At 50.5% G+C, this 27,788-nt stretch overlaps 2 protein-coding genes across 2 annotated transcripts in view; both read right to left on the reverse strand.

The window, feature by feature from the left end:
• The window catches only part of BDKRB1 (bradykinin receptor B1), a 52,113-nt gene that overhangs the window by 13,581 nt on the left and 10,744 nt on the right, over nt 1-27,788 (reverse strand). The gene's annotated exons all lie outside the window — the stretch shown is intronic.
• The window catches only part of BDKRB2 (bradykinin receptor B2), a 29,951-nt gene continuing 10,781 nt past the window's right edge, over nt 8,619-27,788 (reverse strand). The window contains 2 exon segments of the mRNA XM_033850658.2: nt 8,619-10,903; nt 10,906-11,960. Coding sequence (XP_033706549.2) covers nt 10,872-10,903; nt 10,906-11,953 — 1,080 coding nt within the window. The 5' untranslated portion in view covers nt 11,954-11,960 and the 3' untranslated portion in view covers nt 8,619-10,871.

Here is a 27,788-nt window from a genome sequence, read left to right on the forward strand (position 1 = left end):
AAACAGTTTCAGATCTGAGAGAGTGGGTACAGAGGGGGAGGCTGTCCACCTGCAATGCTCCTGGAAGGGAGCTGGGTAACCCACACAACCCTGGGAATGCTCTGACCCTCGGTTTCTTTATCTGAGATCATGCCCTACTTTGAGAGCAGTTCTGAAGGTCATACATATGCATGGAACCTGTCAATATCACTTTATACAGATGTTCACAGGGTAAGATGAATGTTTATAGATTGATGTAGTTTTCCCACTTTTATGACTTTTCTCTGTGTAATCTAGGAGAAAGTACCCATTTTCTAGTCAGCCTAGATGCCTAACTGGCCCACATGTACCACAAAAAATGGGACCATGAAGTAAAATTCCTCTTCCTTTGAAACCAGTAGTTCTCATATGGTGTATTTAATGGAGATGGAATTGATGCTGTGAGCCTTTGTCTTTAACATAGATCATGTTGGCCCCCATGATGGGGGACGCTTCTTTGAGCTGCAGACTCTGGGTACAGGGGAACTGAATGCGGAAGATAACTTTTACCTTTCCTGTAAGACTCAGGGTCACCCTTGACAGACAAGCAAACAGAGAAAACCACCTGTGATTGTAATTGTGGTGCGTTCTATGAAGAAACAGCTCAGGATGCAGTGTTCCACAAAATGGAGAGGGTGTGAGGACTTGTACCGAGGGAGGTCAGGGAGGCAGAGGGAAAACTGGGAGCAACAGGAGAAACCAATTGCAGAGCCAGAGGAGCTGAGTGAGGGCAGAGGGAACAGCATAAACAAGGGCCCTGAGGCTGTGACAGCTCCCTCTGCCTGAGGAACTGAAGAAGCGAACACAGAAGGTGGAAGGGCTGGAGCGGAGGTGGACGCTGGGCAGGGCCAGACCAGACGGAGCCTGGGACAGCGGCTGATGGAGTTTGGAGCTTCCCAGGTCCAGTGGCATTGCAGGGTGCAGGAGGTCCAAGGGATCAGGACCTGTGAGAGTAAAAGGAAGGAAGGATTTGGGGCAAAGGGAGAACGGAGCTGCAGCGTAGTCTTAAGAGAAGCCTCCGAAGACCTGTGAAAATTCCTGGATGGGATGACCCTTCAAAGCTGTCTGAGTTGGGGCAAGATGGCTGGGCTTCCTACCTTCTCTCAGTCACTGGATGCAGGATGCCCTGGAAGAAGCAGCGCTTAAGGTAAGCACTACCTGCCGGCAGCTTCCCTGGCAGCTGGGGTAGCAGGTCCCTCATTCCCTAAGGAGCGTCCAGATAGCACATCGACCAGAAATAGGAAACCACCAAAGTGTTCTAACCATCTAGAATGGTCAGCCTAGCTCTTGTGTGGCGGATGGGCTGGAAGGGTTCAAGGCTGGAAGAGGAGCCAGAGATGGGGATGGGTCTGAGATGCTGTTTGGAGGTAGGGCCGGGAGTGCCTCGTGGTGCATGGGGCAGAGGGAAGCGTCAAAGATTTTTCTAGGAGTAACTGGGTGGTACCATTAACCGAGATGGGGGAGATGAAGGGAGGAATATGTCTCTTAAAAAGAGAATCAAAAAGGCTGGTTTGGGACTTAAGTTGGAGATGCATGTGAAATACCTAAATGGCTTTCCAGTAGGCATTTGGATCAGAGAAGATTTTTCAGAAGAGAGTTGTTGGCATAGATGTGTATCAGTCAGGGCTCTCCAGAGAAGCAGAACAAATAAGATCTATCTATCATCCATCTGTCTATCTATCTATCATCTGTCTATCATCCATCTGTCTATGTATCTATCTATCATCTATCTATCTATCTATCTATCATCTATCTATCATCTATCATCTATCTATCTATCTATCATCTATCATCCATCTGTCTATGTATCTATCTATCATCTATCTATCATCTATCTATCTATCATCTATCTATCAATCTATCATCTATCTATCATCTATCTATTTTTCTATTTATCTATCATCCATCTGTCTATGTATCTATCTATCATCTACCTATCTATCTATCATCTATCTATTTTTCTATCTATCATCCATCTGTCTATGTATCTATCTATCATCTATCATCTATCTATCATCTATCTATTTTTCTATCTATCTATCTATCATCTATCATCCATCTGTCTATGTATCTATCTATCATCTATCATCTATCTAGCTAGCTATCTATCATCTAACTGTCTATCTATCTATCTATCATCTGTCACCCATCTGTCTGTCTATCACCTATCATCTATCTATCTATCTATCTATCTATCTATCTATCATCTATCTATCACCCATCTATCTATCTATCACCTACCTATCTATCATCTGTCTATCTATCATCTATCATATCTATCATCTACCTATCATATCTATCTATCTATCTATCTATCATCTATCTATCTCTCTATCTATCTATGGATTTATTTCAAGGAATTGGCTCACATCATTGTAGGGGTTGACAAGTCCAAAATCTGTAGGTCAGGTCAGCAGGCTGGAAACTCAAGCAGGAGCTGAAGCTCCAGTCTTGGGGCAGAATTTATTCTTTTTCAAGAAACCACAGTTTGGGCTCCTAAGCCTTCCCACTGCTTAGAGGAGGCCCACCCACGTGATCGAGGATGATCTCTTTTACTTAAAGTCCATCGATTGGAGATGTTTACCACATCCACAGAATTCCTTCACAGCAGCACCTAGATTTGTGTTTGATTAAATAACTGGGTGCTGGAGCCCAGGCACGTTGACACATAAGACTAAGCATCACAGATGATATTTGGAGTCATGATCCTGGCTGGGATTAGTTAGGTGGGCCATGTAGAGAGATGAGAAGAGGGCTTAGGATTGAAGCCTGAGGAATTCCAACCTTTCAACTTCACGTGGAGAAGGAGACACTGGGCAAGCAGAGTAGGAAGGAGTAGGCAGTGAAGACCAGGTTCTGTGCCCATCAAGTCCGGGAGCCCATGGGTTAGACAAAGCCTTGCATTAGACAAAGCAGAGTGACTGACCTCTTGCCTGCAGGTCTTCCCAGGGCCTTTAATATGCATCTATGCAGCCCCACAAGAAAGATGTAGTAGTTTCATTTCTCAGACTTTTTTTTTTTTTTTGCGGTACGCGGGCTTCTCACTGTTGTGGCCTCTCCCGTTGCGGAGCACAGGCTCCAGACGCGCAGGCTCAGCAGCCGTGGCTCACGGGCCCAGCCGCTCCGCGGCATGTGGGATCTTCCCGGACCGGGGCACGAACCCGTGTCCTCTGCATCGGCAGGCGGACTTTCAACCACTGCGCCACCAGGGACGCCCTCTCAGACTCTTTTGAGCAATCAGGAGCCAGACTCTTCTGTTGTTGTTTTTGTTTTTGTTTTTTGAAAACTTTCGGAAACTCTGCAGAAGGAAATAATGGCATCAAAAGAGCTTAAACATTGGAAGGGGAGCCCTGCAGCTCTAGAAGAAAACGAGGTCAGGACTGAGTGGAAGAGAAAGAATTTGGGCAACTAATGGAGTGGGGAGGGGTTGCCAAATGAGAGGTTCTCTTCTTCCCGCTGGAGACCGAGGGGGAGGGGTCGGACTAGCCCAGAAGGCCATTCAGCTGTCCAGCTGTCAGCGGTCTCACTGCTTCGTCTTCCTCAAGGGGACTGGTCCTTTGTGAAAGAATCTGATTCCAAAGCAAGACCCTGGTCCTTGAGGTCTGTTGCGGAAGTCAGGGTGGGCAGGTCTGGCCGAGGAACCACGTCACAGGGGTTTAATCCCAGCTCCATCACGGTTGAGCTGGGTGACATTGGGCCATTTTTTATACCATCTCCTGGGGCCTCGGTCTCTTCATTATTTTTTTTTCTGGATATTTAAAACCGCTTTTAAAAATTGAAGTATAGTTAAATTACAATGTTGTGTTAGATTCAGGTGTACGGCAAAGTGATTCAGTTATACACATAAATATGTCTATTCTTTTTCAGATTCTGTTCCCTTAGAGGTTATTACAAAATACTGAATATAGTCCCTTGTGCTATACAGTAGGTCCTTGTTTTTTAATCTATTTTATATACAGTAGTGTGTATATGTAATCCCAAACTCCTAATTTATCTCTCCCCCAGCCCCCCAAGGAGACCCAGTCTCTTAATCTGTGAAGTGGGCCTCTTCTCCGAGTTTGGGGATCAGGTGAGATGGCGATGGAGCAGGCCCTTGGTCAGCAGCCAGCAGGAGGTTTCATCACTTGGTCGTTGCACAAGGCGGCGGTGGTGTGAGCACAGCAGGGTTACGTAAGCTGTCCTCTGCCTTGGCCAGGACTGGGGAGGGGAATAGGCAGGCATACTTGACTGCCCTGAGTGGGCCGTGCGGTGACTCAGCGTGGAGGGGGGCGTCCAGAGGAGCCTCAGAGCTCCATCTTGGGCCATTTTTCAGGATTGTTTATAAACAATGTCCCACCAAGGTGGGCTTGGCGGTGAAGCTGTCAGGAAGCTGGGAGCTGGGCCCTGTGGCCTCTTCTTAAACTGGTCTGAGACTCCTGGAATTGGCCTGCCTTAGGGGGAAGGAGAGAAACAGGGCAGCCCCAGCCCCGGGTCGGTAGAGATGGTGTGTCGAGGCCTGTGGTGCACACACTCTGGGGGCCTGGGCAGCCCCCAACACGCTATGTTACCTTGAGAGAGGCCTCAGTATCTTCCCTGTGAAGAAATCTCTAAAATTCTGTAAGATGGTGTATCCCATTCTTTCTTAGGACACCTTCTATCACCAAGTAGCATCTCTAAACCCCAGGAGGCGTGAAGAAAGTGTCTGGTTCCCTCCTCCATTGCTGGGGGAAGGAGTGAGTGTTGGGACTGTGACGGGCACCTTGTGGGTGAGCACACACTCAGAATTGTTACAACATCTGTATTCGTCTCCTAGAGCGGCCGGATCGAAGTACCACAGACAGGGTGGCTTAAAGGAACAGAAATTTATTCTCTCACGGTGCAGGAGGCCAGAAGTTCAAAAGCAAGGTGTCTGCAGGGCTGGTTCCTCCTGGAGGCTCTGAGGGGGAGTCTGATCTCTGCCTGGCTTTGGGCGGCAATCCTGGGCATCCCTCAGCTTGTAGAAGCGTCACTACAATCTCTGCCTCCATCTCCTTATGGCCTTGTCTCTGTGTCTGTGTGCATCCTCTTCTCTTCTTATCAGGATCCCAGTCACTGGATTTAGGGCCCATCTTTATCCAGTATGACCTCATCTTAATTACTTCTGCAAAGATCCTATTCCCAAATGAGGTCATATTCTGAAGTTCCAAGTGGATGTGAATTGGGGGAGGGAGGGGACACTATTCAACCCATGAGAACACCTTTATCTCACTTAATCTTCACAAGGCCTGGATCCTCACTTTATAGGCAACACCCCTGCCACCCAGAAACTCAGAGATGTTAACTGATCTCGTCCAAATTCCCACAGCCAGAAAGCGGTAGGGCTGTGAACCAGGCACCTGGCTCCAAGTCCAGGGCAGTCCCTGCCACGCTGGTGCCACCCTTTACAGTTTACAAAGCCCCCTTTCCAGAGTCATTAGCTCTGTGCGACTCAGGTATACTTATTGTATTATCTGCCCATTTCACAGATGAGGAAACTGAGGCCAAAGGCCGGTGTGGGGGAAATGAGTCAAGTGGTTTGTAAAGATCAGACGGTGAGTAGGTGGCATGGCAGGGACTCAAGGCCTGGACTCCATGGTTCTTCCCCTCCAATTCAATATTATATCTCCGTGTGGGTCAGGTGAAAGACGCCAGACACAAAAGACACATATTGTGTGATTCCATCTCTATGAAATGGTCAGAATAGGCAGACCTAGAGACAGAGAGAAAATGAGTGGATCCCAGAGGCTATAAGGAGGAAATGACTGCTAATGGATGTGGAAGGATGAAGGTGTTCTGGAATTAGGGGGCAGTGATGGTTGCACAACCCTGTGAATACACTAAAAGCCACTGGAAGGGGCAAGGCACAGAACTCCTATCTCAATAAAGCCGCTCTAGTAAAGATCTCACTGGAAGGTGTCAGCCCCCCGCCACTGGAGACGGTTCTTCAGGAAGCAAGAACTCACAAGCCCCAGAAGGTGCAAAGTCTGCCTATCGGGGCAGAAACAGCCCAAGCTGAGGCCGGATGCTCTTCCTGCAAGAAGGCACCTTGGGAGCTGCTTCTGTGGCAATTTGCATCCCCCTGTTAAGGCACAAACACACAGAAAGCAGGTGGGCTTCTGACCACGTTCCTGCAGAACCGCATGGCCTTAGCAGGTTATTTCCCTCTCTGGGCCTAAGTTCCCACATCCCGAACTGGCAATGATACAGGCACCTCCCTACCTGAGTGGTCGTGAGGGTCAATTCCAAAAAGAGCTCAGCAATGGATAAACAACAAGGTCCTATTGTATAGCACAGGGAACTATAGTCAATATCCTGTAATTAACCATAAAGGAAAAGAAAATAAATAAAGTAGAGCTCAGCAGAGTGAGAGATATTTTCATGGAGCCCCTTTGACCTCAGCCAAAAAAACCCCACGAACAAACCATTAAACTTTCAGCCACGGCTATTGCCAAATTGTGTCCTCCTTGCTCAACCCTGACGCCAACATTCTCAGGGGCTTTGCTCAGAGGTCAGGGCTGTGTGGGGCTCTGCAGCGGGCCCGGGGGTTGAGTAACGAGGAGATATGGCGTGTGCTGTGCGGGTCACAGGTGGAGACTGCACCTTTGACTCATCAGCGGCTGCCTCATCGGCAGCGGGAGCCTGCATCACCAGCACTAGCTCCCGTTGGGGCACCTGGTGGGCAGTTGGCACTCCTGCACTGGGCCCTCACCCGCTCTGGCCAGGACAGACTCAGGAGCTGGGCCCAGCGCTTGGTTCTGAGGCCACCACAGGCCCCTCTGGGCTTCTCCCCATCTCACCAGCTCGCTGGGGCCAAGGAGGGTCAGGAGTTGAGGCCCGCTCGTGCTGCCTGGCTGGGGTGGGAGGGAGCTGAGAGGGAGGCCTTCCAGCCTGTTTACACCTGCTGAGACCCCGCTCAGACTCCTCCAGATTGCAGACTTCCCTGAGTCATGCCCCATCCGTGAGCGAAGTCCCTCGGATGAGTTAGCTCCCTTGTGCACTTGTGGGCAACTTTCTTCAAGCTCAAGGCCTTGGTGGGGTGCAGGCTGGATGGGAAGTGTGGGCACTGGACAGAGAACTGAATATCTACCAGGCACCTGGGTCCAATGCGGCTGGAGGGTAGAGAATGAGCCAGGAACTGGAGAGAGGGAAAGAGACAAGGCAGGGGCCAGCTCGTGAAGGGTCTTGCGAGCCACCTTATGGAAGTGGAGCTTTATCCCAAGAGTGGTGGGACACTACTGAAAGGCTTCCTGTTAGAGAGGGCCATCATCACCCTCACCATCATCTTCATTACAGCCATCACCTTCACCACCACCATCATAACCATCACAGCCGTCATCATCACCATCATCATCACCATCACCAACATCATCACCATCATCATCACCATCATCAACACCATCATCACCAACATCATCACCATCATCATCACCATCATCATCACCATCACCAACATCATCACCATCATGGCAGCTCATCATGTTGACTGCCAACTCTGTACCAAGCTAAACACTTTCATACACTAATTCTGCTAACAGTTCTATGATGTGGATGCCATTACTATCATCATTTTACAGATGAGGAAATGTAGACTCAGAAAGGATAACTGAGATGCCCAAGACCACACAGCAAATGAGTCTGAGCCAGAAACAGAACTGGAATCCAGGTCTGCCTGATCCCAAAGCCTTTGCTCTTAAACACTGTTCTTTACATGTTCTTTACATGTATAGCTTCCCTATCATTGTCTTTGCCTTCTTAAAAGACGTCATTGGCTGCATAGTGGAGAATATGAATTGGGAGATGGTGGTAGTTAATATCAGAGATGGGGAGACCAATAAGAGATGATGGTTAGACATAGAAAGAAGCAGATAGATCCAGGAAACACTTAGGTGGAATGTAAAAGAGGTGCTGATTCACTAGGTGTAAGGAATAACAGAGAGGGTTATTTCTCTTTACCATGAGCCCCAGGTTTCTAGCATGGATTGATGGGTGCGGAGACAGAGCAGTGTCATTTCTGTAGACACAGAAAGCAAGTTTTTTTAAAATGAATGAGTGAATGAATGCATGAATAATGAAGGAACCTCAAAATGGAGTGGGTAATGAGTTCCCCGTCACTGGTAGTATGCAAGCAGTAGTTAGACAATTGTTTGATCTAGACCTTGTCAAATGGAAGGCACCTAATAGATATATATCACATGCACGGATGATTGAATTACAGTCATCCTTATGATTCTAAGGCCTCATGGGACCTCATGCACACCTGATGGGTACTTGGTAATGAGTCACCAATGTAGGAATATGGGATGGGAGAAAATATTCAAACGCTGTTGAAATTTCTTAGATTGTACTTGAGTATATTTTAGAGTGTACCTTTTAATACATGTAAATAAGTGTACGTATTGGGTATGTATAATCAAAATTTTTTTACTTATATGGATATGCAATTACTATAGCTTGGACACCACTGATTTATAGGACAGAAGCCCTAAATTAGGTTGAGTGGAAATAAATGGAACCCCCAGGCCAAAGACTTCTAACCGCCACGGCAGTGTCTGTGACAAGACACAGGTTTTCGGGAGTTGTAACAAATGAAAGAACTACGCAAAAATGCCTCATCCCTTTATTACGCTGGAAAAAACACGTTTACGCCGTTCATTCATTTCTCCTTGTTTGTGAAATGCTCCCTCTTTACAATGTAGTAGCTCTTTGGACCTTTCACAGGACAGATATTCTGTATCATGGTACCAACACAGCCCACGGGGCAGCTCCCTTCCCACAGACCGATTGCTCCTTAGCCCACGGGTCGACCCTAAATGACCATTAGGGGCCCAGGGCTGTGATGCGGCTCTGCTCATAGGAGACCTTCAGACCATACACACCCACTGATGAATGAGTGGTACACATTCCAAAGCCCAGCCTCCTTGTGTGTTACCCCACTCACAATATGCACATGGTTTAACTTCATTCTAATACTAAATGGTTCCTACTTCGTTCTAATGCGAAATGGTTCCTATTTCTTATTTCTTCTGTTCTCTTTCTCCAGCTAGAAGTGTGTATGTTTATTTGGGCAGAGGGGTATGCGTAGCAGAAAACAAAGGCTGGGATGGGGAAGAAATCTTCTGTGACTCTTTTTCTTTTAAAATCCAGAGCTGGATTGGGCAGTATTTATGGGCTCTTTGCCATCTAAATCCTCCTGGTCCCACAGGTTCTCTGCTCTCCAGAGACGGCCCGCTAACAAATCACCCGTTTACTGATCGAGTGAGCGCTTCCAGGGCGCTGCCTGCATTACGCGTCCGGAACTCCATTGCTACGGAGCGTGCCTCGCTGCCTTGGCTCTGAGGGCTTGATGTTGGCGCCTGGGTGGTGCGTTCTCCGTTATCTCCACGTGGGCCGGCCACAGAAGGCAGATTATAAAACGTGTAGAAAAAGAAGAAACGAATTCCGCCTGGAGGACCTCGGGCTTGGGGCTAAGGCTGTGTCTTAAGTCTCTGGCCAAGGATGCTGGTCCAGCTTCATCCTGCCTGACACCTGGTACCGGCTTTCCGCCCCGTCCATCACTGCCCACCCCGCCCTTCGGCACAACGACCCGCCCCTGCCCCGCCCACAGGAGGCAGAGCCGCGGACCCCTCTGCAGTTGCTTCTGATCTACGGGTTGGGGAGGGCGTTCTGCCACCTCCACTGAAGATGCTTGTGTGCGCGCGCGCGCGCGCGCGCGCGTGTGTGTGTGTGTGTGTGTGTGTGTGTGTGTGTGCACGTTGATGGGAAGGACAGGTGGTGGAAGGGAGCTAACATATCGAGCACCTAGTATGTGTCAGACACTGATGGGTGCTTTACACCCCACCATTAGCTACCGATCCTCCTCTACGGACCTTTTGCTGAACCTGTGTCTTTCTCCTTATAATAAATTTATTCCTGTTCTGTGGGCGTAATAATGCCTCACATTTATATAGCACCTTTCATTTGTCAAAGTACTTTTATGCCTGTTAGCTCCTTTAATCCCCCAACAGCCTCGTGTTACAGAGGAGGAAACCGAGACAGGGACACAGCCCCGTGCAACCAGTTATAGGCTGAGCTGGGGCGGGCTCTCCTCACCCCTCTGCCCTGCCCCGCCCACAGTGCCTTGCTTGACCTTGGCTTCAGGTGCTGACTTATCCCCACATGAGTCTGCAAGTTCCTTCAAGACCGAGGCTGTACTTTCTTTTTCTTCTCTTACCCACAGTGCTCAAGGCTGTGTATACAGCAACTGCTGGATAAGTGCTGATTGGGTTCTTCTTTGGCACAGACCACTTGTCTTTCCATGAGGGGAATGAAAGAATCCTGGTCTCCGGATTCACACCATGGATGTCTCAGAGTTTAACCTTCATTGACCTGAGAAATCATCCTCCAAAGTCCTAGCTGAGTGGATTAAAGAAACCCAAGGCAGAACTTCAGCTGAGCCCCGCGTGGGCACTCAGCAGCTGCACCAAAGCTGGGTGGCATTTCTGGAGATCTGAGCTGTCGTGCTGGGGCAAGGTGGGACACCACATGGGAGGGAAGCTCGGTCACTCCTGTCCCTACCCCCAGGCTCCCTCCACTCCTGGGAAGCAGCAGACTGGTCTAGGGGTGGCAGCAAATAAGAACAATAATACTCTTGTGTTTCTGGAGCCCCTGGCTGTGTACCAGATCACTCCAACCTCACAGCCTTGTTATCTGCAACTGGAGCCGGGAAGGAATTTACTGGAGACACCGGCTCACTGTCCAAGGTCACACTTGGGATTCCTTCCATTCCTCCTGGGTCACATCCTGAGAATCACTGTCCAATAATCGTCACCCGCGTTAGTAGCCCTGGTGACATCTGCTCACTGGCTGCTTCCCACCCACTACGACAGTTTGTGAATCTGGCGTTCCACTAGATGGAGGTCCGCAGTGTGCCCATGGAGGCCTCCGTCTGGCTGGGCTCTGCCCCGCAGCACCCTTGCCGGCACAGCCGCCCGTACACCTCCCGCGACTTCTTGCGGAAGCTCTTGCCCACGATCACGTACACCAGCGGGTTGAGGCAGCTGTTGCTATAGGCCACGTAGGACGCGATCTGCGTGAAGACGTCGACCACGTGCTCGTCCCAGCAGCTGGAGAGGATGCCGAGGCGCTGCAGCGTGTCCAGGAAGGTGCTGAGCTGGAAGGGCAGCCAGCAGACGACGAACAGTAGCAGCACGGCCAGGACCAGCACAGTGGCTTTCCTCTCCGTCTGGATCTCCTTGAACTTCTGCATCTCGTTGTTGCGCAGCACGCGTATGATGTGCACGGTGCAGAAGGTGATGACGCTCAGGGGCAGCAGGAAGCCCACGGAGTTCAGGAGGCTGTTGGTGAAGACCTCCCAGCTGCGGGACGGGTAGATGATGATGCAGGCGGTGACGTTGTGGCCCTCGGCCCCGTACTCCCGCATGGTCCGGAAGACCAGCATGGGCAAGCTCAGGAAGAGTGAGCAGCCCCAGATCACCAGGCTGTAGAGTCTGGCCCAGCGCACCCCGCGCATCCGGCCCATGGACATGGTCTTCACCAGGGCCAGGTAGCGGTCAATGCTCACCAGCATGAGGAAGCAGATGCTGCTGTAGAGATTCATGTAGAGCACGGTGTTCACCACGCGGCAGAGGACTTCCCCAAAGAGCCAGTCGAAGTTGTTGGCGATGGTGATGGCCCAGAAGGGCAGCCCGCAGGCCAAGAGCAGGTCGGCCGCGGCCAGATTGCCCAGGTAGACCTCCGCCACCGTGCAGCTGCTCCTGTGCAGGCAGAAGACGCTGAGGACGAAGGCGTTCTCGAGAGCTGCCAGTATGAAGAGGACCCAGAGGAAGGGGGGCTGGATGGTGTTCAGCGAGCTCCACCAGTCGGAGTGGACGCAGCTGCTGCTCTGGGGAGGGGTCCCGTTGAGAGCAGGTTCAAGGGCTTGCAAGGTGACGTTGAACATTTTGGCGCTGCAAGAAAGTGGAAAAGAGGCAGTTACACCTCAAGGTCACAAGAGGAAGGAGAAACAACTGGTGCAGAAGGAGAGGGGGATGCTTCCAGAAGGCAAAGTCAGGGGTGAAACCCAGACCCTTTCTGTGCGGTGTTCAGAGGCGGTTCAGGCACACCTGTGTCCCCAGGGGCTTAGAAAGGCGTCTCTGCTCCTTGGACTTAAACTGGGAGCTCTTGTTCTTCGCCTCCAGGCTCCACTGGGATGTGTACTTGACCAGCATCCGTCACCCAGACTAACAAGTGTGAGCGTTAGACCCTGGACCTCCTCGAAGCTTCCATGATGGGAGGATACACAGCATATTCCTTCCTTATCACAGGCCCCCACCCCCACAAGGGCGCTGGTCTCTTTCAGCCTCTTGTGGCCTGGCCATGGGTGAGCAATTTATTAGAAGAGAAAAGTGATATCATGTCAGACAGGGAGATTCCAACCTGGCTCGGAGACCACAGTCCATCTGCCCACTCCCTGTCTCCTTCTGGCAGAGGGCAGCATCATGCTTCCATACCTTCCATCAGCGTAGCATTGATGATGAGCAGAGGTTGCTTGATGAAAAGGGAGGGGAAGGGGCTTTGGAGCCAGACAGTCCTCTGGGTTCAGTCCTGGCTCATTCATTAGCTGTGTGACCTTGCGTAAGTTAATTAACCTCTCTGAACCTTAATGTTCTACCTTGTAAAATGGGAATAACAAAATCTTCTCAGGGTTGTGGTGGGGACCTGAGACAAGGTGCAGAAAGCCCCAAGCACTGTACTTGATTCAATAAACATGAATAATTACCTGTTTTTTGTGAACTTATTAAAATAACCAATGTCAAACTCCAGCACCACTGCTGGCAGATTCTTGCTCTTATATTGGTGATTCCATCATTAACCCACTGGCTCCTCTTTCACTCTGAGACTCAGGCCAGCAGTGAGACTCAGCCCAGGGGGCAGTTCACTTTCTGGGAGTTCCTCTCCGACTTCAGCAAAGAGGCATGGGGTTTCAATAGACGTTGGCTCCAACCCTAGCTGTGCTGTCTTGGGTAAATTGCTTGACCTTTCTGAGCTTCCACCTTATTGTCGTAGAGTCTTGCTCTCTCCCTGGCTTGCCTTGCATGGCTCTTGCAAGGTTTAAATCAAAGAGTAGGTATGAAGACACATTGAAAAACTAAAAGCACAATGCAAAGGGCAGGACTAATTGGGCACTTTCCTAGTGCTCCGTGGGGTGGATGAAGGAAGGTGGAGGTGGAGGGGCTCTTCCTGGGCAATTGATTGTTGGGTAGGCTCGTGGGGGAGGAGCTGAGCAATAGATCATGGGAAAGAATCTGCTGATCATCTCTGGGATTTCCCAGAAAACGTCCTGGAGCAGCTGGCTGGCTTTGAGGGGCCAGACTGGAGACTGTGATGAACTCATTCATTGATGCAATTTATCTTTAAATGCTTCTTGAGCTTCTCCTCTGTGCTGAGCTCCACCTTGGCTCTAGGGACCCGGAGGGGAACCCCACACGTCTCCTGCCCTGCCCGAGCTCCCAACACCTGCCACCCAGTGTGCGCGATGAGCGCCGAGGGGTGGGAGGAGGGGCAAGGGACACAGATGTCGGGGGAGGAGGTTGGAGGTAACTCTGGAGCTGGGTCTCAGAGGATGAAGAGCATGTCAGCAGGGGCCAAGAAGGACGAGGGCAGATCAGGCAGAAGCAGCAGCTTGAGCAGAGGCACAGAAGTGGGGAAGCCGCTGGTGTGTCCTGGCAGGTGGACTAGATGTTGGATGGGGAGGTGGGAAGTGGCAAGTGATGGGGTTGAATAAGGGGATAAGGACAGTCTTCAATGGGTGCTGAGAAAGTGAGGCTTTGTCCCTATTGGAAATACGCTCTAGAAAGGCCCTCCTAGTGGAGGGTGGTTTTAATATGTCCACAAATTCTTCGATACTCCTCCTTTCAAAGGGTGGAGTCTAATTCCTCTTCCAGTGAATGTGGCCAGACTTAGTGACTTGCTTCCCACCCGTGGTGGCAGTGACAGTGTGTGACATCCAAGACTAAGGCATAAGAGGCTCTGCAGCTCCCTCCTTGGCCTCTTGGGTTGCTTACTCAGGGGGAGGCTAGCCGCCATGTTGTGAGGACACTCAAGCGGCCACATGGAGGGGCTCCATGGAGAGGAACCGACCTGCCACCTTGGTCATGGAGCCTCCGGCCCCAGTGAAGCCTTCGGTTAGATTCTGTTCCCTCGGCCTGTGAGTCTTCCAGCTGAGGCCCCAGACATCACAGAAGAGAGACAAGCCATCCCCACTGGACCCTAAATTTCTGACCCATGGAAACTTGCAGGCTTCTCTGCAGAGCCTCTGAAAGTAAGACCTCCCCTACGTGGTCCCCTTGGTCCAGGCTTTGGCCCGATTTCTGCAGGCACAAAAAACTTGTTTACTTAGTGCCCCACACCTGGGGCGCTGCTGTCTCTCATGGTCCAGTTCTCTAGACACTCAAGTGTCACACCACATGCTGCTTGTTAATTTCCCCCACAAGGTAGCCCCTAGCCAACAGGATGGCACCTGGCCCATACCTGCTCTGAGAAGCCACAGGATCGTTAGAAGGTGGCCTGGGGAGTGCTTGACTGGGAGCTATAGGGCTCGTGTTCTATGGCCCCAGCTGAGATGGCCATCTGGTCATGTCCATAGCAGGTCACACCTGACACAGGACCTAGAGGCCCAGCTGGGCCCAGCTCCCCCTTTGTCTTCCTAACACTGCCCCCCTCAGGACTGACTCTCCCTTTCCTCTGCTTCCACTCGGGATCAATTCCCCCCACATTCTCTCTTTAGAGTGTTCAGACCTTCCCCAGAGGTCAGCCTTGTGTTGAGACGTCCCGTCTCCATTGGAGACATGCCACATCTCTGTCTGATTCCTTGTGTTGACTTCAGAATTTCAATCTTTCTTTTCTCGTTCACCTGGGGCCATTCACACGTGACCACCTGTGTAATGTGTGCTCCTCCTCCTGCACACCCCTCCCTCAAACAGAACAATCCATGCCCTCCGCCCCCGACAGGCCTTTGGGGATTGGAACGCCAGCCTCCCCAGCCCTTGAGAACTTTTGTCTTTGGGTTTAACATTGCCTGGTGCTTCACGTGTTGTCCCGGAGAGGAAGGGCGTGCTCTCCCAGGTGTTCTCCGGCTTGTCCCCTCCCCTCTGCCCCATAAATAGTAAATCGAGGAATCCCTTTGACTCAGCTGAAAGACGCAGTGGTGGGCACGGCGTCCTCATGAACAGATTGGATCATTGATCTCTTCCAGGCAGAGAACACTTGGACTCAGAGGGGGACGTGAGTAACGGGCTGCCCAGGCTGACTGGAGGAGAAAAGACAGTTAGGTGGTGGGACCAGGGACCATAAAACACACGCATTCTCCACTAGGGGAGAGAAATGGAGGCCTTCGCTTAACAAATATTTATTAAGCGTCCATCACACACTGGGTGCCAGGACGTAATGTGAGAACAGGCACAGCGTCTGTCCTCCGGGGGCTTATGGTCTCATGGAGAAGCCAGACATGACCCAATCACTAAGTTACCGAAAACTGACATAAATCCTATGAAATAAAATGCAAGGTCCCGTGACAGCATGGAAGGTAGGGGTCTAATCCAGCTACAGGCAGGGGCTGAGTGGATATTTATTATGAGACCCGAGGGTGAGCAGGAGTAAGCTGGGTGAAAGGATGGTGGTGGAGGATGTCTGGACAGAAGGAGCAGCAGGTGCAAAGGCCCTGGGGCAGGAAGACGCTGGGTGCGGATGTGTGTTAGGCCCTGGTGGCTGGATTGTGGGGGAGCCAGGGGCAGTTGCTGCCTGTTTTTCTAGGCACAGGATGATGGAGACTGTAGAGGATCGATTCCAGAGGTGTTTAGGGAGGAACACTGACATGTCTGGAGCAAAATTGGGACATGGAGAGGTTGGAAATGAGGGTAAGGAAGGGATCAAGGATGCTGCCACCCCCGTCCCGGTGCTGCTATCTCCTATGAAGGGGATGAACGGGAAGGGCTAACTTGGAGAGACAGGATCATGTGTTTAGACTTGAACCTGTAAGGTTTGACGTGCGTAGAGACTTGCACGTGGGTCTGGAGCTCAGGGGAGGGGGCTGGGCTGGAGGACAGGCTCGCCCTGATGCAATGGAGATGAATTAGACACAGGATCTCTGGGGCCTTCGAGCCTAACAGACAAATACAGAGGAGTGTTTCCAATCCACAGCTCTGGTCAGTGCTGCGACGTGCTCTCAAGTTCTGAGCCGGGTCCTCACCTGAGCCCCGGGGAAAAGTGACGGCCTTTCTGCCCCGTGGGGCTTGCGCTGATGCAACCTCCCTCGCCCCCTTCAAGTTCAACTGCATTCTCATCCAGGGAGGTAGGCATTGGCTGTACGCTTGCCTTGCAGAGGAAGAAACGAAGTGCAGAGAGGTGGGGTGACTTATCCAAGTGCCGTTGCTGGTAAGAGGTGGAGGTGGGACTTCAACCCTTCTGGTGCCAGACCTGGAGCTCGGACCAGTAACCCACGTGACCTCTGGCTGTCTGGGAAGGGTGTGAAAAGCTGGGCGCATGCACGTGTGTGTGTGTGCGTGTGTGCGTGTGTTTAGCCACGGATCTGCCCTGCCCTAGGTTTCAGCAGCTTCTCCGCTAGAGGAGTCTGTGCAGACCCTGCGCACCCGGCTTCCAGAAGCCCAGCTCTCCCAATGCAGTTGTGGGAGGTGGAGATCAGTTAGCAGACAATTCTGGAAATTTGAACACATTAGGAAAAATAAAATAAAAGACTGGGTTGGTAAGCAGGAAATAAAGCCAAAGATCTTCAGTTAACGCCCAGAAAAGGTTTCCCCAAACCCCCAAGCTGAGCTGAGGTCAGGATTTAGAACTTGCAACAGACGCAATGCACAGCAAGTCCTTTTGATTTTTCGAGGAGGGGGGTTAGGAGAAGGGAAGAAAGACCTGGTAGAATGCTTTTCTGAGGGGCCCAGCTGGGCCCAGGGAAAGAAAATTCAACTAGGGGTCAGAGGTCATGTATTCAGATCATTCATTCCTCAACAGCAATTATTCAGTGTTTTTCTGGTGCTGGAGATTAGGTGGGGAAGAGTGAAGCCGAGCTTCCCCTGCCCCAAGGGGCTCTCTGTCCAGCCGAGGGACCTCAGCCTGCCTGCTGAGGTCACCATTTCCACCAAGACAGCCGCATAGCTAACCCAGGGTCTCCCAACTCGGTCACCCTGCGGGGGTGGCAGCCCTCCCTCACTGCCCTCTGTTATGGGTCTGCACGGCCAGGTGTCCCCAGATCTGGCAGGATCAGCCCAACTGGACCCTAATTGTTTGCTAATGACTGTCAGCATTGCTCTCCCGTTCAAAACAAAGCTGAGGGCTTTTCTCTTTCAGATGTGCAGAGAGCAGGCAGTTTGAGGACCAGGGAGAAGGTAGGAGTCTGAGGCGACTCTAGATTCTCTGCATCTGCTCCACGTGTGGGAGCATCCTTCACCCCCTGCTTCTCCCCAGCCCTGTCCCGGGAGTGCGGGGACCACTCCCTGGGGATGAGATGGCTGCCATCTGGCTTCCCATGGGTTTTGGCCCATGGGGGCACCAGCAGGAGGCCGAGGGAAGGAGGAGAATGAGGATGGGATGCCGGCTCCCAGCTCCCTCCTTTGGGGGCCTCCAGGGGCTGGCTGGGCCTGGCCCGATTCACAGCTCCTATCGGGGCCCTTTCCAACTCGCTGTCCAGTGATGCTGATAGATGCCACCTCCTCTTGCCACTCAGGCCTCAGGCCCGGAGGGAGGGAGGGAGGGACGAGTGGGTCGTCTGCCGAGACCTCTGCTGCTCTAGCTCTGAGGCCCTGGCAGTGTCCCCACGCACTGTCTACAGGCAGAAAATAGACCCTCTGTTAAAATTCTCTTCCGCTAACCAGTATTAGCTGGTTTGAATGTGCCCTCTCTTTCCTACTGGAGGCTGACTAATATATCTTGGGATTATAAACTCAGATGTCAGAGAACCTGTTTAAGGGACTGTTGGGGGGAGGGCGCGGGCGTGGTGTGGCGGGCACATCGGCGCTGAGGGTGGTGGCGATCAGGTGTGCAGTTCTGGGTGTTATTTGAGGGAGTCCCTTTAGCTCCCTGCGCCTCGGAGTCCTCATCGACACAGCTGGGGGTGGGAGCGGGGGTGGGGCGGGGGGGATGGACCCATGCAGCCTCCCGCCTCTACTCTACACCTGCCTTGCTCGTCTTTCCACCCTCCGCCGTGCCTGCTGCTGTGTTTTGCACATCCCAGTCTCTTGGAAAACATTTACTCCATAAATAAGTAAAATCTCTCAGACCACCCAGCAAATTGGAGTCAAGGCCAGAGCTACAAAGAACCAAGGTCTCCCGAATCTCAGCTCAGAGCCCTTCCCTGGACTTCTCCCCGGAATAAATGTTTTCCTCTAAAATCTGCCTTTATGTGATCACTGAGTACGGATGCTGTCTGTAGGGAGAAGTGTGGCCTGAGTTCAGTTTCCAAGGGGCTTTTTCTCCTTTTCCCTGAGAAAAGGTCCGAGCTGTCTGTCGGGGAAGGATGGGGTTCTGGGAATTCAACCTAGGTTCCAGGAACACCTAAAGAGCTGAATCAGAAGATCCATTCAACCTTAGGCACCCACGTGGGCCCTTCTTGCGTTTGGACACTTTGTGGGCCTGGAACGTTTTGGAAACACTTACGGGAGCGGAGGTGGGGTGGCGGGAAGCGGCGGGGGGGAGCCTTGAGAAGCGGAGCCCCTCTCCCCACCTGCTTTCTGCAGCGGGAGGACGGGGTGTGCCTCCCTGACTGTTCCCCCTCACACACCCCGGGCTCCTGCTGGGCTTCATCTGTTTCTCGTTTCTTACTGTTCGCTTATTCTGTTCAGCACATCCTGTTTCCCTCACCTTGCGTTCTGTAGTTTTAACGAAATGAGCAACTTTATCTGATATCCTAATACCAATCCTTCCCCTTAAAAAAAAAATAACATCTCCCTTTTTGTCTTAAAAGATATATGACCACAGTAAAGAGCATTTAAAAATACTAGCATCTTGGGACTTCCCTGGTGGCACAGTGGATAAGACTCCACGCTCCCAGCGCAGGGGTCCTGGGTTCGATCCCGGGTCAGGGAACTAGGTCCCATATGCTGCAACTAAGAGTTTGCATACCACAACGAAGGAGCCTGCCTGCTGCAACTAAGACCCCATGCAGCTAAATAAATAAATAAATATTTTTTAAAAATGCTAGAATCTCTCAGAGTTCTATCCCCAAACAGCTCTTTTTATATCCACACTCAACAGGCTTTGCATCTCCTGTGGCTTTACGTAGAATATCGCATCAAGGGGATTTTTCCATGTTGTCCCATTGTTGTCATAAGGATGCCTTTAAAGGAATGCATCGTATTGGTATATTGTGGTTTATGAACCCGTTCCTCGATTCCGATCCCTTCGTACGTAAGGTATTTCCATGGGGCTCCATCGGGATCATCCCAAGGATATTTCCTAGGTTCCCACCACCCCTGCCTCTGCTGGAACTGCCCCTCCTGCCTGAGTGCCCTTCTCGGCCCTCTGCCTGAAGGTGCACCAGCTGAGTCCCCAATCCTTCCATGGAACCTCCTCCTTAAGTGCCCTACGATGGCCGGTGTTATGTGTCAACGTGTCTAGGCTACAGCCCCCAGTTATTCAATCTAATACTGGTCTAGGTGTCGCTGTAAAGGCTTTGCAGATGTTATTGAAGTCCCTCATCAGACTTTAATTAAGGGAGATTATCCTCCAGTATCTGGGTGGGCCTGGCTTAATCAGTTGAAAGGCCTTAAGAGCGGAACTGAGGTTTCCCAGAAGAAGAAATTCCACTTGGGGACAGCAGCCTTAGTGCATATCCAAGAGTACTGGCCTGCCTCTCCTGACCACCTTATCTATGGATTCTGGACCTGCCTAGCCAGCCCTGCAATTAAGTAATCCAGCTCCTTGCAATGAAGCTGTTAATACATTTCTCCCACTGGCTCTTCTCTGCCGAACGCCCTTGAGCAGTAGAGTTCGCTTCCTTCTCTTCCCCCCTCCTTCTCCGTGACATTCATTTAGGGCAGGTCTATCAGAGGTGCTTATGTTGCTTCTTCTTTTCTCTGTTCCGTGCCCGACGCCTATTAGGTGCTCAATAAATGATCATTGGCTGACCTGATAGAGGGCAGGACGATCCCTACTTTTCTTTTTCTCCCCAGCAGACACATCTGCAGGGTAGAGGCGAAGGGAAATGGAAGAACTTACTGTGTGCCCTTCCTGCTACATCCTCAAGACTGTACTGTGTGGTTGATACATCATTATTCCCATATACCAGACACGAAGGCAGAGGTTTAGCTAGGTAACCTGAGATAGTTCAAGTTCACAAAGCTAGCCAGAGGCAGGGCCAGGATTCAAACCCAGGTCTGCCTGACTCCAAACCCCGAGGCCTCAGAAAGCCCCTCCCCGTCGTCGAAGGTCCAGGTGCGAGGCCCCCCACCCTCGGAATAGTTGAGGGATTAAGTGGGCTTGCAGGCTTGGCTGTCCCTGGGCTGGAGGGGGCACTGTGACTTCATTCCTCAAGGGAAGAAGTGTTGTGCAGGCAGCTGCAGGCGGGCAGCTCAGACGAGGGCTCAGCTGGCCATGTGGAGGTGGCAGGGGGATTCGCACAGGGCTAGAAATTGGCAGTTCGTGGGACTCGGTCCCTGGGACCTTTTGGTAATGCGGGTTTTGGAGGCAGGAAACCTCAGTGTCTCAACCTCGCCAGTCACTTGTGGTTTGGACCTTGACTGGAACTGCAGAGGGCAAGACACAGTGTGTGTGTGTGTGTGTGTGTGTGTGTGTGTGTGTGTGTAAGAGCATGGGTTGGGTGCCCTGAGATGTCCCTAAGGGGTTGGAAAGACAAGGGACCTGGGGTTTCATGACTGAGATACAACCAGCTCAGAATCCCAATCCCAACACTTACTAGCTGTGTATAACCTTGGACGAGCAGCCCAACCCCTCAGGGTCTCAGCTTCTTCATCTGTCAAATGGGAAGCTAAGAGCACCCACTTTGTGGGGTTGCTGTGAGGATAGGAAGGTTAATGAATATTAAGTGCTTAGAACAATGCCTGACACACTTTAAATGCTCTATGCATGTCAGAGTTTCCTTCCTCTCTGCTCTGTATTAGGTTTATGCAAACAATTTTATTGGAAAAAAAGTTCTACTTAAAAAGAAAATGTTCAGTCTACCTCCAACCCCTCATGACAAAGGGGGAAACTGAGGCTCAGAGAGGTGAGGAGATGCCTAAAGCCACACAGCGAGTAAATGCCAGCCTGCAGAAAGAGCCACGGCCTGGCCTGTCTCCTCCTGGAGTGGCCTTTTAGGGGTCTCTTCCAGGCCAGAGGTGACCAGGGGTTGGGACACACTCACAGGTCTGGGGCCACTGGGGACAGAGCCCAAGTGGCCGTCTTAATGGAAGCATGGGTTCCTATACCCAGCATATTCCTCCTTCCTTCTCCTGCTCCGGAAACCCCTCCTGGGTTAACATGACAGGATCCTGGAATATTAGGGTGGGAAGGGCTCTTGGACACTGCTTCATCAGGCCCCTGTTATATAAGTGGGCACGGAGGCCCAGAGATGGTGGACATTATCCCAGGACACACAGCCAGTTAGTGGCAGAGCTCGACCTTGAACCCAGGTCCTGGAATTACGGTATCTAAGCCCCCTGTGTTTTTTTTGTTTGTTTGTTTTGTGTTTTTTTTGTTGTTTTTGTTTTTATCATCCTACAGCTGCTCCCATCCCATGTAGAGACAGGGCTGTGTGCTAATGTCTGATTGTGAACATGTTCAAAACCCCAAACTCATACCCACAGCCCATGCAAAGGAATGGTGAGGGCACACGCCAAAACATTACGAGCTGCTGCCTTTATGTGATTAGAAAGATGTCTTTCTGGGAGAAAATATGTGCAAAACGATGTGACCGACAGGGCTTAATCTCCAAAGTGTACAAAGAGCTCATACAACTCAATAACAAAAACCAAACAACTCAATCCAAAAATGGGCAGAAGACCTAAATAGACATTTCTCTAAAGAAGACCTACAGACGGCCAATAAGCACATGAAAAGATGCTCGACATCACTAATCATTAGAGAAATGCAAATCAAAACTACAATGAGGTATCACCTCACACAGTCGGAATGACCGTCATCAAAAAGACTACACATAATACACGCTGGAGAAGATGTGGAGAAAAGGGAACCCTCCTACACCGTTGGTGGGAATGTAAGTTGGTGCAGCCACTATGGACGACGGTATGGAGGTTCCTTAAAAAACTAAAAATAGAGTTACCATATGAACCAGCAATCCCACTTCTGGGCATATATCTGGAGAAAATTCTAATCCAAAAAGATACATGTGCCCCAACGTTCATAGCAGCACTATTTACAAGCCAAGACATGGAAGCAGCCTAAATGTTCATTGACAGAGGAATGGATAAAGATGTGGTGTATATATACAATGGAATGTTAGCCATCAAAAAGAATGAACTAATGCCATTTGCAGCAAAATGGACGGACCTAGAGATTATCATATTAAGTCAGAGAAAGACAAATATCATATGATATCACCTTTATGTGGAATCTAAAAAATTATACAAATGAACTTATTTACAAAACAGAAACAGATTCACAGACATAGAAAACAAACTCATAGTTACCAAAGGGGAAGTGGGAGAGGGATAAATTAGGAGTTGGGGATTAACAGATACACACTACCATATATAAAATAGATAAACAAGGTCCTGTTGTATAGCACAGATATTCAATATCTTATAATAAACTATAACAGAAAATAATCTGGAAAAGGAAATACGTATATATATATATAACTGAATCACTTTGTTGTACACCAGAAACTAGCACAATATTGTAAATCAGTTATACTCCAATTAAAAATGTTTTGAAAGAATGATGTTCTCTTCCCACTTTCCTGTATGTTCTGGGGTTTCTGTTACAAGCATGTAAATAATTTATAATGGGAAGAAATAGAAATCTTTGCAAAAGGGTAAAGGAGAAACCATTCAGGGTCCAGCGGGAGTGTGTTTTCCAGAAAAGCCTTTGCTCAGGAACGGCTCGGACTTGGTGAGCTGAAGATGCTCATTTCCCCGTAGACACTCCAGCTCCTTGAATGTCCTGGTGGCCCCGGGGGTGGCCCTGGCCCTGCTGGGGCGGGAGGAGAGGGTGGCTGACCTGGGGCTTTGGCCACATGCAAGTGTGTGCCATGACCTGTCTTCCCATCCAGCCCAGTTTATAAAACATGGGGGAGGAAAACACCATGGAACCTCTGAGCCAACCACAGAGAAAAGACTCCTTCGTGGCATGAAGGGATTTGGGTCCTGCCTAAGATGCGTGCAAAAGGAGTGGTGAACACCATATTTGAGGCAGGTGGAGTTTTATCCCTTCCTGCACAGGGTCCCCACAAGATGCACTTGGCTCCTAAGGGACTGGTACCTGTTCAATTCCCGGGAGTGGCCTTCCTGCCCATTCATTCATTCATTCATTCAGTCAACAAACTTCTATTCCCCATGTGTTTGCCATGCTCAGTGTAAGATATCATGGGAAGGGTACAGGCATGGTGGGCAGGACAAAAAGAATTTGGACATCAAGACACAACCTAGTGCCATCCTTCAAGGACCATCTCAAATGTCACCTCCTTTGAGAAGCCTTCCTTGACCTCTCAGCCAGCAGAGATCTCTCCCTTGTCCGAGACTCTATAGCAAAGAAATGGAAGGGTGCAAGCCTCTGGGCATCAGAGCCCTGGGTTCTAGTCATGCCTCCATCACTGAGTGCCACATGTGATCTTGGACAAATGCTTTGACAACGCTGGGACTTCATTTCCTCATTGAGAGAATGAGAGATTGTACTAGGTGGTTCTGGAGACCTTTGTAGAACCATGTCCCTAGAGGGAAAATGAGCTGCTGTGGGGAAGCAGTGAGCTCCCCATTCTAAGAAGCATGCAAGCAGAGGCAATGTTGCCATTTGCAGCAACGTGGATGGACCTAGAGATTATCACAGTAAGTTAAGTAAGTCAGAAAAAGAAAAACAAATACCATATGATATTGCTTATATATGGAATGTAAAATATGATACAAATGAACTTATCTATGAAACAGAAACAGACTCACAGACATAGAGAACAGACTTATGGTTGCCAAGGGGGAGGGGGGTGGGAGATGGAGTGGAAGTTTGGGATTAGCCGATGCAAGCTAGTATATATAGAATGGATAAACAACAAGGTCTTACTGAATAGTCAGGGAACTATATTCCATATCCTGTGATAAATAGAAAAGAATGTGAAAAAGAATGGAAATATATGTATAACTGCATCACTTTGCTGTACAGCAGAAATTAACACAGCATTGTAAATCAACTATACTTCCAAAAAAAACCCAGCCTTGCCCTAGCCACATGACTGCTACCCTCTGCCCAATTCCACTGAGGGAGGCTGATCTCCTTGGAATCCAGGGAGTCAACCTTCAGAATTCCAGAGCTCTGGGCTCTGTCAGTATGATACGTTTTTTAGAAAAGAGTGGGAGAGGTACATATTTCTTAGAGTTGATCTGCAGAGCTTGGAATTCCCCAAGAACAGAGAAGTAGAGAGGAAGGGAAACGTTGGGCCCATGTCCCCAGCTCCGCCACTCACATCCTGCCTGGACGCAAGAGCTACACAAGCCTGGGATGTGTCTTTGTTTTTGTCTGGCTGGACGACCTGGGGCAGCCGACGTAGCCTCTTGGTAAAATGGGCATAGCTTCCCCTGAAAAGGGTGTTGTGAAGACTGGCAGCAATGTGTAAAGTGCCTGCCACTTTGTTTGCATGTTTCTAAGTACATTATAGAGTGACCTCTGCATGTAGGAACTATTATTATTATCATCCCTATTTTACAGATGGGCAAACCGAGGCACAGCCTGCATGGTGGAGCTGGGATTTTAAGCCCAGGTGGTCTAGGCCAGACCCCCAGATTTGATTTTTGATTTTGTTTTTTAGCTTAGTATTATGGAAGTTTTGAATATGCACACAAGTAGATAGACTAGCATCATGAAACTCCACGTACCTACCACCCAGCTTCAATAATTGTCAAGTCACGGTCAATCTTGTTTCTTCCATACCAAACCCCACCCCAGCTCTTCTGTATGATTTGAAGCAAATCTCACATGCCTGTCATTAACCTGTACATCTTTCAGGGTGCATCTCTAAAAGATAAGGACTCTTTTTTTCAAAAAGCATAATCGCATACCCCTTATTCCATCTAAAAGAAATCAACAATAAATCCTTAGCAGCATCAACTATCCAGGCAACTATTCCAGTTTCCAGTTGTCTCACTCTGATTGCCAAGCAGCAGTCTAAGTGCTTCCCATGAATTAATTCAGGTGATCCACACCTATCTTAAATGGAGGTACTATCATTATCCCCATTTTACAGATGAGAAAACAGAGGCATAGACAGGTGAAGTGACTGGTCTAGAGTCACACAGCTAGTAACTGGTGGAGCTGGGATTTGACACTGGAACCTCACGACACTGTCTCTGTGGTGTGAGGACAGTGGTAAACGAGAGCTGGCACCTGCCCTCAGGTGTCTCCCAGGTGACCGGGAGTATGCCCAAGGGTGGGAGCACGGGAGGATTCCTGGGGAAGATTTGGACCCTGCCCAAGAGCACCAGGTGATCTCAACTGTGCAGCGCTCATGTACAGCTCTGTTTCCTTGGCTTCTCTGCTAGGACGCCTGACACAGCCAAAGCATGACGCTGTTGCTGGGTGACTGGCATCATCGCTTTGGCTGCGATGAGGGGTCTGGCTAAATCTGGACGCAGGGAGTCAGAGGCTGTGGCAGCCAGGTGGGAGAGGAGATGGTGCCTGAGATGGAGGGGGGATGGAGGGAGGGGGAGATGCAGGTAGGAGGAGATGGAGGGAGGGAGGATGGAGGGAGAGGGAGCTGGAGGGAGTGGGGGATGGAGAGAGTGTGAGAGAGAGGGAGGGGGAGAGGGAGGGAAGGGGAGATCCAGGGAGAGGGGATGTGGGAGGGGGGATGGAGGGAGGGGGAGATGCAGGTAGGAGGAGATGGAGGGAGGGAGGATGGGGGGAGGGTGAGAGAGAGGGAGGGGGAGGTATAGGAGGAGGAAATAGAAGGGGAATGGATTCCAGAGAAGGTGAAGCATCAGTAGCCTTGAAAAGGGTGGAGAGAGGGAGGGCAGAAGAGTGGAGGGAAGCCCTCTGGGTCTGGGGTTGGTACCTCCACCTGCAGGGTCTCAGGTGATCCCCAACTCCTCAGAAGGCAGACAGAAAGACCTTAACGGTTTCTCTCATCCCCAAGCCTCTGCTTCTCTTGAGAAGCAAAGGTCTGTCAGCTTCCTTTTTCCTTCGTTTCTGCCTTTTGTAGTTGATGTACAGCACCCTGGGACTATCTGTCCTGGCGTGGAAAGCTCGTCCCCGAGAGCCGCATTCATGACTCCTTCACCACCGTTGAGCCCCTGGCACGGGTGGACGCCTGGTAAACGTTTTTTCCATAAACACTCTGGTGTTCCCTCGGACTAGCCCAGGACCAGCGGTCACAGGAAGGAGCTCCTGCTGCCCTGCGTGCGCCCTTGGGGACCTCTGGGCAAGGGTGGGCTTCTTCAGGCCGACCGAGTGGAGGAAGAGGCAGTGGTGTGCCGGCACATGTTACCAACTGGACCTCGTTGGGGGGAAAAGCCCTAACTGGTAGCATCTGCAAATTTCCGTGTTGTAAATATTCCCACCGTGGCTGATTTCAAGCCCAGCTGAGCTCATGAAATTCCTGACAATGTGACAGTTGATTCCCGCCTTGCCCTGCCCAGAGCCCCAGCAACCGTGTCTCAGGACCTTGCCTCCCTGCCCACCCCCCCCCCCCGCCCCCCGCTGCACAGGGCAGGAGCCCGTCCAACTCCTGGTCATCCTTCAGATCTAGCTTAACATCACCTCCTCTGGGAGGCCTTCCTGGGCTCTGAGTGTCTCTGCACAGAGGCCCTTAGCTTCTGTGCTCTCATGGCTCTCAGCACATTTATGTAAATAGCTTGTTTAATTGGTTCTCTCCCCACCAGGCTGGGAGTGCTCTGACTGCAATAAATGTCTCAGTCTTCCCTCCACTGTATCCCCATCTCCTAGCGCTGGGCCTGGCCGAGGGCAGGTGCCTCAGGAAGTATTCTGGAAAGGATGAATAATGATGATGATGATGTTGACAGCAACGCATATAGCATCTTCCACATGCCAGTTCTGTTCAGAGCACGTAACAAACATCAACTCACTCAATTCTTACAACAACTCTAGACAGGCATTGCTAGCCCCATTTTACAGATGCGGAAACAGAAGCGCCTCCCTCAGTCCTGTAAGAAAGGCGGGGCTCGCAGCCTTGCCCGCATCTAAATAAACAACAAAACAGGCTCTGACTCCAGCAAGGGGCTTGTCCAAGTTTAGGGAAAGGGCCTTGGCCAAGGTCATTGGCTATTAAGTGGGTGGGAATGGGGTAGGATTCGAACTCAGGGGTTGCAGATACAAAAGTGCTTTGTAAACTGCCAAGTACCCCAGGTGTGTTCGGGCCGTGGAATTTTTGAGCTGGAAGAATCTCGCCATTTAGAGATTCTTCTTAGTCCAACCCTATATTAACCGTGAGGAAACTAAAGCTCTAAGAGGCAGGTGGCCTCTCCCTAGTCGTGCATGAGTGTCCCGACCCTACCCCTCTGCACACAACCCCACGATGCCGGTTACTCAGTGGCAGTGTGCACTGCACTTTACAGTTTATGACGGAGGTTTGCACCCTGATCAGCGGTTCTTTCCCTGATCCTCACATA

The sequence above is a fragment of the Tursiops truncatus genome, chromosome 2, assembly GCF_011762595.2.
Source record: "Tursiops truncatus isolate mTurTru1 chromosome 2, mTurTru1.mat.Y, whole genome shotgun sequence".
Lineage (NCBI taxonomy): Eukaryota > Metazoa > Chordata > Mammalia > Artiodactyla > Delphinidae > Tursiops > Tursiops truncatus.